A 12,253-nucleotide genomic window follows, 5' to 3' on the forward strand; every position below is an offset into this window, starting at 1 on the left:
GAAAGTACTGCTATTTACACAAAGTACTTGTGAAATGCTGTGAAGTGCTGGGCATGCTTGGAAGTACTGCTATTTACTCAAAGTACTTGTGAAATGCTGTGAAGTGCTGGGCATGCTTGGAAGTACTGCTATTTACACAAAGTACTTGTGACATGCTGTGAAGTGCTGGGCATGCTTGGAAGTACTGCTATTTACACAAAGCACTTGTGAAATGCTGTGAAGTGCTGGGCATGCTTGGAAGTACTGCTATTTACTCAAAGTACTTGTGAAATGCTGTGAAGTGCTGGGCATGCTTGGAAGTGCTGCTATTTACACAAAGTACTTGTGAAATGCTGTGAAGTTCTGGGCATGCTTGGAAGTGCTGCTATTTACACAAAGTACTTATGAAATGCTGTGAAGTGCTGGACATGCTTGGAAGTACTGCTATTTACACAAAGTACTTGTGAAATGCTGTGAAGTTCTGGGCATGCTTGGAAGTGCTGCTATTTACACAAAGTACTTGTGAAATGCTGTGAAGTGCTGGGCATGCTTGGAAGTGCTGCTATTTACTCAAAGTACTTGTGAAATGCTGTGAAGTGCTGGGCATGCTTGGAAGTGCTGCTATTTACACAAAGTACTTGTGAAATGCTGTGAAGTGCTGAGCATGCTTGGAAGTACTGCTATTTACACAAAGTACTTGTGAAATGCTGTGAAGTGCTGGGCATGCTTGGAAGTGCTGCTATTTACACAAAGTACTTGTGACATGCTGTGAAGTGATGGGCATGCTTGGAAGTGCTGCTATTTACACAAAGTACTTGTGAAATGCTGTGAAGTGCTGGGCATGCTTGGAAGTACTGCTATTTACACAAAGTACTTGTGAAATGCTGTCAAGTGCTGGGCATGCTGTGAAGTGCTGCTATTTACTCAAAGTACTTGTGAAATGTTGTGAAGTGCTGGGCATGCTTGGAAGTGCTGCTATTTACACAAAGTACTTGTGAAATGCTGTGAAGTGCTGGGCATGCTGTGAAGTGCTGCTATTTACTCAAAGTACTTGTGAAATGTTGTGAAGTGCTGGGCATGCTTGGAAGTGCTGCTATTTACACAAAGTACTTGTGAAATGTTGTGAAGTGCTGGGCATGCTTGGAAGTGCTGCTATTTACTCAAAGTACTTGTGAAATGCTGTGAAGTGCTGGGCATGCTTGGAAGTGCTGCTATTTACACAAAGTACTTGTGAAATGCTGTGAAGTGCTGGGCATGCTTGGAAGTGCTGCTATTTACACAAAGTACTTGTGAAATGCTGTGAAGTGCTGGGCATGCTTGGAAGTGCTGCTATTTACACAAAGTACTTGTGAAATGCTGTGAAGTGCTGGGCATGCTTGGAAGTGCTGCTATTTACACAAAGTACTTATGAAATGCTGTGAAGTGCTGGGCATGCTTGGAAGTGCTGCTATTTACACAAAGTACTTGTGAAATGCTGTGAAGTGCTGGGCATGCTTGGAAGTGCTGCTATTTACACAAAGTACTTGTGAAATGCTGTGAAGTGCTGGGCATGCTTGGAAGTGCTGCTATTTACACAAAGTACTTGTGAAATGCTGTGAAGTGCTGGGCATGCTTGGAAGTGCTGCTATTTACACAAAGTACTTGTGAAATGCTGTGAAGTGCTGGGCATGCTTGGAAGTGCTGCTATTTACACAAAGTACTTGTGAAATGCTGTGAAGTGCTGGGCATGCTTGGAAGTGCTGCTATTTACACAAAGTACTTGTGAAATGCTGTGAAGTGCTGGGCATGCTTGGAAGTGCTGCTATTTACACAAAGTACATTGCTGCAGAGGAACGATTACCCTGTTTTGAAACTCAACTGCCTGTTTGCTGTTGCTGTGAAAACCAAAGCCTTTTAAACTACAGTGAACTGTCCTGTGCAGCATTTGTGCCCTAGAAGAATGTGGTTAAAAGTCTTCCTGTTACAATGTATATTGCAATTATGTTTCTATTCAAAAATGTCATTCATGTTTGTGCATTTTAATTCCAACCGGAAAGTTCCTTTAAGTAAAAACAAAACAAGCTGTGATGTGTGTGTTTATCTTATAGGCACATAGACAAAGCACTGAAAATAATTTTAATATGTGAAAAGATTGAAAGACAACTAGAGCCTTTAGCCCGGGGTTATGTAATGATTTAGAAGCAAAGGGGTTAAAGCAGATTTTGTTTTCAATTCCAGACCTCAGAGCACACTAACAGGTCAGATTTTAGGCTTATAACTATTGTTTCTAATCAGCTGATTATTCAGCTCTGCTTTAATTGGGATATCCTGAAAATCCTGGAATTGAAAAACCCTGGGTTAAAATAAGTTGAAATGCATTCTCACAAAGGATATTAGTCAGACATAATACATCTATACTATAATTGCGTTTACAATGTCCGTTGCCGTCAGCAGTTGCGCACGCATCCTCAATGGAATGTTGGTAGTGTGAGGCAGCCAACAGAATGCGCACACAGCCAAAAGAATTCCCCTGGATGCAGTGAAACTGCATCCAGGTGGATTCTGAAAATGGCAAGGTGGCGAAAGAATCCACCAGCGTAAGCTGCATCCTGGTGGATTCCGAACATTGCATGGTGGTGTCCCCCTGCCATTTTCAGAATCCACCGGGATGCAGAAAATGCAAATGGAGCAATAAAAAAAAAAAAAAAAACACTGCCCGCACAAAGTATAACAAAAAAAACAAACAAACCTCCCACACAAAGTATTAACACGTTAACGCAAACCCACACATCGTAAGATAAAAAAGTAATTAACCCCTTAACCATCAACCACCCAGATCGCAATAAACCTAATTACCCTATTAACCCCTAAACCGCAAAACCCCCACATCACAAATAAACCTAATTACCCTATTAACCCCTAAACCGCAAAAAAACACATCGCAATAAACCTAATTACCCTATTAATCCCTAAACCGCAAAACCCCCACATCGCAATAAACCTAATTACTCTATTAACCCCTAAACCACAAAAAAAACACATCACAATAAACCTAATTAACCTATTAACCCCTTAAACTACAAAAACCCACAACGCAAATAACTAATTAAATTACTAAGCCCCCTAACCTAACACCTCCTAACCTAACACCTCCTAAATGAACACAAATTAACTGAACTAAAAAATACTAAAGTTAAAAAAAAAAAGCTAAGATTACAAAAAATAAAAAAGGCTAACATTACAGAAAATAAAAAACAAATTTTACAAAAGTTTACAAAAGGAAAACTAATCCCTATGAAAATAAAATCACCCCCTACTCTAAGAATAAACTACCAGTAGCCCTAAAAAGGGCTTTTTGCAGGGCATCCAGCTGCATCCAGGTGGATTCTTTCACCACCCTGCCATTTTCAGAATCCATCTGGATGCAGCACAAGCTGCATCCAGGTTGATTCCGAAAATGGCAGGTTGGTTCCGTCACCACAATAGACTGCCCTTTCAAAAATGGCAGGGTGGTTCCATTACCACAATAGACTGCTCTCTGGGCAGGCTTTCCCACTAGTTTTTAAATAATTGGCAGCTATGTTTCATTTTTACAACAATCCTGTATGTTTTGTCCTTCTTAGTTATGCAGAAGCTGGTGTGAAAAACATATTTCTTGTAGGTTTTTTGCATTTACAGAATCTGAATGTAAGAAGAAAAAAAAAAAGACTTCCATTTTTATTGTAGCAATTTGAGTGGCTTAATTAACTGAATCTGTCTCCATTCTAATAAACTGTAATGCCATAGAAAAATCAACCAAAAAATTTGCATGCACATTCTAATAGCAATTAGAGCATAATTGAGGTCATACTAAGGTAACATAATTACTTTAAAAATAGAATTCACTTAAAATAAAGCATTAGATTTTTGTTACATGACAGCTCATTTAAGTGTGAGCTATATTTAGTTCTAGCATATAAAAAAATAAATTACATTTCTAGTAATGGAGAATAGAAAAATAAAAAAAAACAGACATTAAAGGGATATGGAACCCAATTATTTTTTTCTATGATTCAGGAAGAGCATAGTATTGTAAACAACTTTCCAATTTTATTGCAAGGACAGAGATTCCTATTTTGCTTATATCTTTTCACTTTACTGCAGACAACATTTTAACGAATAGTAAACTTACATAAAAAAAACAAAGAAAACAATGAATATAAGTCCAATTCCAAGTATCCATAAATTGACCAGTATGTAGCCACTCCTCCTCTTTTTTCTGTGCTGCTCACAGAGATAAATACATTGTATTTTGTGTAAAATAAATTTTACAATATTAAAAAAAAAAAAATGTTTAAAATGTAGTTTTTTGTTAATAAACTTTTTGGTTTTATTATTTTAGTAGTATTATTAGTACTTTATAACAGAATGGCAGAAAATAACATCAGATCCATGGGTTCTTCAGGCAGTATCCGTCCTTCCATTGGATTTCGAGCAAACTCCCTTTCAGAATTCCTGTCCTATCCCAATAACATTTTCTCTCGAAGATCAAATCCTGTTAGACACAGAGCTTTCAGATCTCATAGAAAAGAATGATGTAGAAATCGCTCCTTCTCCAGAGAGCTCTTTCATCAGCAACATGTTTCTTGTAAAAAAGAAAGAAGGATCATTCCGTCCTGTCATAAATTTAGAGAAATAAATCAATTCCCGATTTTCAATCATTTCAAGATGGAAGATATTCATCTTTTAAGGGATTGTCTCTACAACAAGGATTGGCTTGTACGATTAGATCTGAAGGATGAATACTTTTCAGTTCCTATTCATTTGAATTTCAGGAAATACCTAAGATTTCTTTGGAAAGACACGCTGTGGCAATTTTCTTGTCTCCTTTTGGCCTCTCTTCAGCACATTGGGCCTTTACAAAGATTTTGAAGCCAGTCACTGCTTGGTTGAGGAAGAGAGGAATTTGTCTGAAATTTATTTAGACGATATTCTTCTTATTCACCAATCTCCTCTTATTCTGAAGGATCAATTATCCCTCACTATACAATTTCTCCAGAATTTAGGTTTCATCATGAATTTCAAAAAATCAGCTTTAGTTCCTTCCCAGAAGTTGGTATTCCATGGTTTCAATATAGACACTTTTTCAACTTCTCTCAGTCTTCCACAAGAAAAGATCAATAGAATCAAGAAAGAAATGATTTAGCTTCTCAAGAAAGATTTGTTTTCTATCCGTCTTCTAGCCAGAATGTTAGGTCTTCTTTCTTCCTCCATTCAGGCAATTTTTCCAGCTCCTCTTCATTACAGAGCGCTTCAAAGATTGAAGATATTTTATCTTCGGAAGGGTTTTTCTTATCATCACAAAATATCCTTATCCAAGGAAGCTTTAGAAGAACTGAATTGGTGGCTTTTAAATATAGAGGCATGGAACGGGAAAGCGATTTTTGGAAGCTCTCCAGATTTAGTAATATAGTCAGATGCAAGCAAATCGGGTTGAGGTGCAAGATGTGGTTCCCTGATTACAGAAGGGAAATGGTCTTCTTCAGAGAAGCATCTTCATATCAATTGTTTAGAGCTTCTAGCAGGAGCCTTTGCAGTTCAGAGTTTTGTCAAACACGATTTTCTTATAACTGTTCTTCTTCGTATGGACAATGTCTCTGTAGTACAGTATATCAAACGTTTCAGAAGGTGCTGCTTCAAAAATTTTATCAGATTTAACAAAAAACTGTATTCACGATTGTTTATCTCAGAATATATCTATTCCAGCAGAATATATTACTGGCCTTAACAATCAGATGGCAGATTGGGGATCAAGATACCTCACAGATTTCAGTGATTGGATGTTGAATTCATCAATTTTTCTGAGAATTCAATATCTAAGGAATCCTTTGTCAATAGATTTTTTTTTGCTTCTCGTCTGAATCACCAGATATTTCCCTATTTCAGTTTGATACCAGATCCTCAAACTCTAACAATCAATGTTTTTCTTCAACAGTGGCCGATTTCGAGATCATATGCCTTCCCTCCATTCTCGATGATTCTTCGAACTCTGCTCTTTGTCAAACGTTTCCCTTGTGATAATAACTCCCTTTTGGCAGACTCAGGATTGGTACCCTACTTCTGGAATTGTCGTTCCTTCATCCAATTCTATTACCATATTAATCGGATCTTCTAACAGACCCTTCAGGTCAATTACATCCTCTGGTACTTCAGGAAAAATTACAACTTATTGTTTGGATGATTTCAGGGGATCCTGGTCTGGTGATGTATTATCGGAAGAAGCTAGACTCCTCCTTCAAGACTCTTGGGCCCCTGGAACCAAGAAATGTTATTTATCCTCCTGGCTTAAATGGTATAGCTGGTGCAAGTTTAGGCACCTGGATCCCATATTTTATTATTTCAGTGTCAAACTCTTCTTTAGGATTTCAAGTGAATTTCTAAGCCCAGCAGAGATGTTCTTCAATCAAATTCTTCCAGATCTGATTCGATTTCAAGCAAGTTCGCTACTTCTTCCAGTTCAAAAGATTGTTCTTCTTCAATCAAGCATCTTCTTCTGTTGTCCTACTAATGTTTTTCAGCCTTATGTTTTTGGGACTCTTGTTATAGTTTTCTCTAAATGTTTTTGGAGTGTTTCACATCAAATATCAAAGAGGAGGAGTAGCTACATACTGGTCAATTTATGGATACTTGGACTTCTCTCATTGGTCCTTTATTTCTATAACATCTCAAGCTTTGTTCTCATTAGCTTCTATGTTATATTCATTGTTTTCTTTGTTTTTTATGTAAGTTTACTGTTTGTTAAAATACTGTCTGCAGTAAAGTGAAAAGATATAAGCAATCTGTCTCTTTAATAAAAATCTAGATTATTCCTTCACAAAGCTAGGATAATCGGAATTTACTTCTATCATCTAATTTGCTTAATTTTCTTTGTTGAAACTAATACCTAGACAGGCTTGAGAGCAGCAATGCATTACTGGGAGCTAGCTGCTGATTGGTTGCTGCACATATATGACTATTGTCCTTGGCTCACACAATTTGTTCAGTTAGTTCCCTATAGTGTATTGCTATACCAAGAAAACAAAGAGAAATTGATAATAGAAGTAAATTAGAAAATTGTTTAAAATTGTATGCTTTATCTGAATCATGAAATAAAAAAACTGTGTTTCATATCCATTTAATAGTTGTGGGGAAAACATGAGATATTTAGTAAGATACTGCTAATTAATACTTTACATACCCATTGAAGAGACCTTTTTCCAAGTTGCTGAGATATGTATGGGGTCTGTTGTTGCTCTTCATAGCTATCAGGGCCTCACACGGCACTCCTGGAGGCTTGATGCAGTAAAAGTGTTCTTCCTTTCTCTTATCTGAGTACTCACATTTCCCTTCTGGAGAATCCAGAATAAATCCACATTCTGTATGAACCTCTTTGGTTTTGTTGAGAAATTTTCCTGTATAGTAAATATTTTGATATCCCATGTTTCTTGCTTTCCATAAAGCTGACACTCCTTCACTTGGATGCATTAAAATAATTGATATTGTCACATCACCTTCCCAAAATAGAGTGAAGTAGACATGGTAGGTGCCATTATTAAAATCACGAACAGTCCCAGATGCCCCTGCCTTAAGTTTAGTGGAATAAATTCTGGCCCTGAAGAAGTCTCCACCATAGGTCTTCCTTTGGCCCAGATAATCAAACATTTCCACTTGAACTGTTAAAAAGTCTCCAACAGAGTATTTTTGTGCAGGATCCAATATCTGGACTCGACACTTTGTAGCACAGGTGGTGGTGTTCAAGCTGGTGACAATGATACTGGGGATACTGTTATTTATGTCACTGAGAATCTGATTAATTAAGTCAACATCTTTAAGTTCAGATGTGCTGGGTGCTCTGTAGTCCATGAGCTGAGTTTGTAGATATGACAATATAGTGAAATTAGACCAGGACTTAAAAACGTTAGAGACAAAGAGTGTTATCATATACAAATTATTTTTTTAAAAGGAGAAGTAAAATGTATTTATCATTAAATAATTTTCAGTAATTTGATGGGACATTTTGATAAACAAATGACATGTTCGTGTATATCAGAGCATGTAGATTTTGCATTACTGACCCTAGCTCACATGTTTAACACTGGCAAAAAGGTTAAACACATAGCTAAACTCATGTTTAAGAACTGCAAGTATTGCAGCTCCCAAATAGCAAACTGCTGCTTAGCCCCTCTCACTGACCATTTGTTTCCTGCTAGTTGCTTGTGCAACCCTCTTTCCAAGGGTTAAACATATAACAAGGATTAGAAATGCAAAATGAACCTGCCATAATTCTTCAAACCATGTTTTGTGTTGTTGTTTTTTCCATCATATTATCCATTTAATATGGCAAACAAATATAATGGGGTTTTACTTTAGGTAAACTTGTACCATTGGAAATGAAAAAGAGAGGAGAGTGTTGTGTTGGTGAATCACTTGCTATGGAAACTTTATAATGCCTGGTTAGGGAATCATTAAAATCAAAAACATTTCTTCCTTAAAACTGACACAACGCATTTTGTTTCTCATGACTTTACCATATCAACTGACCAGCTGACACAGCTGCTAGAGCAAAGAGTATCACCTTTGTTTGAAAGTATATTAAATACAAAAAAGCCTGATGTAGAGCTATATTACAAGTGGATTGGTAATTACCACTCCCGCTCAAGCATTAACCAGAGAATATCATGTTGGTGATATCACAGAAACCCTGTTGAAATCAATGGAGCAGCAATTTTAGAAAAACCTAAGACATACACTGGCGCATTGACCCCTATCCTAATAAACTCCTTTTCTAACAACCCCCACCACTATAAATTCCCTACACTATTAACCCCTTAACCACAACATAGCCCACCGCAAATAACCCCGCTAAACTGGTAACTCCTAAACTTCCACATAGCCCGCCACTATAAACTCCCTATACTAGTAACCTCTAAACCACCAATACCCCTATTTGAAAAATACCCCCTAACCTATTAACCCCTTAACCACTATAACCCTGATCACAAAATACCCCCTAACTTCCTAACAGCTAACCCCCAAAGACCCCATAACCTAAAACCCGCTAAGTGACATAAAAAAATAAACACTAATATTACAAAAAAAAACAAAAAAACAATAGCAGTAGACTCTAACCTGTAAGACCTTTGCAAAAACTAAAGTTCACTTAAAAAAAATCTCAGCCCTAAAAAAAGCATAAGCTAACACTAAAACCTGCTCAAAAAAATGCCCATGTGTCAGGCAGTACCCTAGTTAAAGTAATTAGCAGAACTCTAAAACCAAAGTAACACCCACCCCTTAAAAAAACTATCTTTAAAGGACCAGTTAATACCAAAGATTTGTATAATCAACAAATACATGGTAAAAAGACAACGCAATAACATTTAGTCTGTACTTCAAAAGAATTGTATATTTCCCCTTCCTCTTGTATCATGTGACAGTCATCAACGAATCTCAAATGCATATATGCTGTGAATTCTTGCACATGCTCAGTAGGAGCTGATAACTAAAAAGTGTAAATATAAAAAGACTGTGCTCGGGGGGAACTTCCGGGCAGCGACCATGATCAGTCGCATAGCTGCATGCTGCTACAGCTTTTCTCAGATAATCATAAAAATTCAACCTGCAACAGATTGATCTGCTTAAAATTTTATTGGAGCTGTTTTGCACTTTAGAAACCACAACTATTGTGCCTAATATCGCAAGATTTTCTGCTGGCAGCGGCGACTGGAGCCGCTTCAAGAACTCGGCCTCTACTATACCCCCTCAGCAAAGTGCTCTTGGCCCTGTTGTTACGCAGCACTCAATGTGCTTCACCTTGTAACTTACCACCTACTGCCGCTATATCTCTCAAAGAATCGAGGGGAACCAGTACTGACAATGCTTAAAGGGACAGTCAGGTCCAAAAAACTTTAATGATTCAAATAGAGCATGTAATTTTAAACAACTTTCCAATTTACTTTTATCACCATTTTTTCTTTGTTTTCTTGGTATTCTTAGTTGAAAGCTAAACCTAGGCGGTTCATATGCTAATTTCTTAGACCTTGAAGGCCGCCTCTAATCTAAATGCATTTTGACAGTTTTACACTACTAGAGGGCGTTTGTTCATATGTTTCATATATATAACATTGAGCCTATGCACGTGAATTTACCAAGGAGTGAGCACTGATTGGCTAAAATGCAAGTCTGTCAAAAGAACTGAAATAAGGGTGCAGTCTGCAGAGGCTTAGATACAAGGTAATTACAGAGGTAAAAAGTGTATTATTAAAACTGTGTTGGTTATGCAAAACTGGGGAATGGGTAATTAAGGGATTATCTCATTTTTAAAACAACAAAAACTCTGGTGTTGACGGTCCCCTTTAATAATAAAATGGAGCCCTGCGAAAGAGATCTGGTTAAAGCTATGGTACACTTACTAGACTAGCATTTCCAGAGTGCAAAATAAGGGTTGGCGCTAACTATAAATCTTATATTTCGAGTGGAAAGAAACTACTCCTCCTTAGTAGTTACAGTGAAATTAAGATTGCCAATATCAGTAAAACCACTGGTGCTGTTAAGGACAGCTAAGATTTAAACTACCAAATATGTGTGTGAAGAAAATCGGAAAAAAATCTGAGAAAATTCTCTAAGTGATGAAGTGCACGCCTTCTAGCCGTGTAAATAAATATATAATATACTATAGGATATATTAGGTGTATAATCTGATCTCTATGTGATAAAGTGCAGGCTATATAGCCGTGTGAGGAATCAAATTAAATCACTCAATGTGATGGGCATTTAAATAATAGTTGGATCACTGATTATAATCAATCACAGTGAACAGCTGTTGAGTGCAAAAATCACATGTGCAAACATAAGAAATATCGATGAAAAAATAAATAAATAATACGAGCATACCAAAGTAAAACTATAACAATTTAATCTAGTTTAATAAAACAAAGTGTCCTTTAAACTAACATATGGTAAAACAATAAGAAATAGTAATAAAAAGTAGGGACGTCTCCATAAAGATGCCTAGCTTAAGCGGTCTGTTGGACTCATATATTGATAAAATCTGTGTGGACAAAAGACCGATCTTAATGTGTGACAGTCACAGTTACGATGAACGGTAAGGTATCTTACTGATGTCCGTCAGAATGGGAGCAGCCTCCAGGCTTGTGTATAGCTCCTTCGCTTCTTTGAGAGTCTGTGTGGGTCGGGTTCTTTCGTGGCTTGATACAAACTGCACGCCTCAGATGTTATTGGTGGTCACGTGGCAAACCCTTTTCCTGATAGGTTGTGAGGGTACACGTTGTGGTGGTGTCGATAGTCACAGTGTAATATAACTAAGTGCTCTTAGTAATAAGGCGGCTGTTATTTTTCTTCTTACTTGAACAGGCTTAGACAAATAAACTTTTAACCTTTGGAGAGTCCGCTGTAGATGCGGTGATTATATTTCCACTTGTTCGTTGCTGTTCAGATCCCTGGTCCTCAGAGTGGCTTTGCTCCTAAATCGTAGAAATTATAGAGTCCACAGGAGGGGCTGGATCGCAGCTTTATGTATAAAACAGTTGTGAATATGTCAAATAGTAGTAATGTTAGAAGCTGGAGTAAATTCTATGCGTTTTACCCTAGGAGGGCTTTATTAAGATACTCCAGGTAGGCAAAGTACACCTTTTTAAAGGTAGTCTCTAAATTCTATTGGCTGAAATCTGTCACAATCCGATTGGAGCCATAGAGCAACACCTCCTTCAGTTTAAGGTGGAATCCATTGATAATTATACAAATTACAAAAGGTGGTATTAGGAAATCTTAGACTTGTATGGTATAGTCAAAATATAAATATATATCTATCCAGGTAACAAAGAGAACAACATATTTTTTATTATAAAACGGTATGCTCATATAAAAAATATAAAGTATCTAATAGAATAAAAATAAAAAAATAAAAGAATTGATAGAAAACAAAAGTAATAGGCCTATATAAAAGTTGTAAATGGAAGAAAAAAAGGCTGATACATAAATTGACTATAAATATAGTCTTTTTATATAGTTAAACAACCAATGGCTAAATAATTGATGATAAAAATCTATGGCTAAGCATATAAAATTATACAATTATCAATCCATAAATAAATATCAAAACCCATAAAATTTAATATATCAATACATATAAGGATGTATGTTGATAAAAATTCATATATAAATGCGCTAATCTTACATGGATAAATATAAAATATTTATTATAATACAAATAGGGATGATTGTTAATTAAAATGTATATAGTGTTCTTTTCCAAATATAT

At 36.6% G+C, this 12,253-nt stretch overlaps 1 protein-coding gene across 1 annotated transcript in view; it reads right to left on the minus strand.

Annotated features, from left to right (window-relative positions):
* The window catches only part of LOC128639049 (NXPE family member 1-like), a 141,849-nt gene that overhangs the window by 92,504 nt on the left and 37,092 nt on the right, over nt 1-12,253 (minus strand). The window contains exon 3 of the mRNA XM_053691190.1: nt 7,175-7,884. Coding sequence (XP_053547165.1) covers nt 7,175-7,884 — 710 coding nt within the window. The remainder of the gene's footprint in view (nt 1-7,174; nt 7,885-12,253) is intronic.

This window comes from Bombina bombina, chromosome 8, assembly GCF_027579735.1.
Source record: "Bombina bombina isolate aBomBom1 chromosome 8, aBomBom1.pri, whole genome shotgun sequence".
In the NCBI taxonomy this organism is placed as follows: Eukaryota; Metazoa; Chordata; class Amphibia; order Anura; family Bombinatoridae; genus Bombina; species Bombina bombina.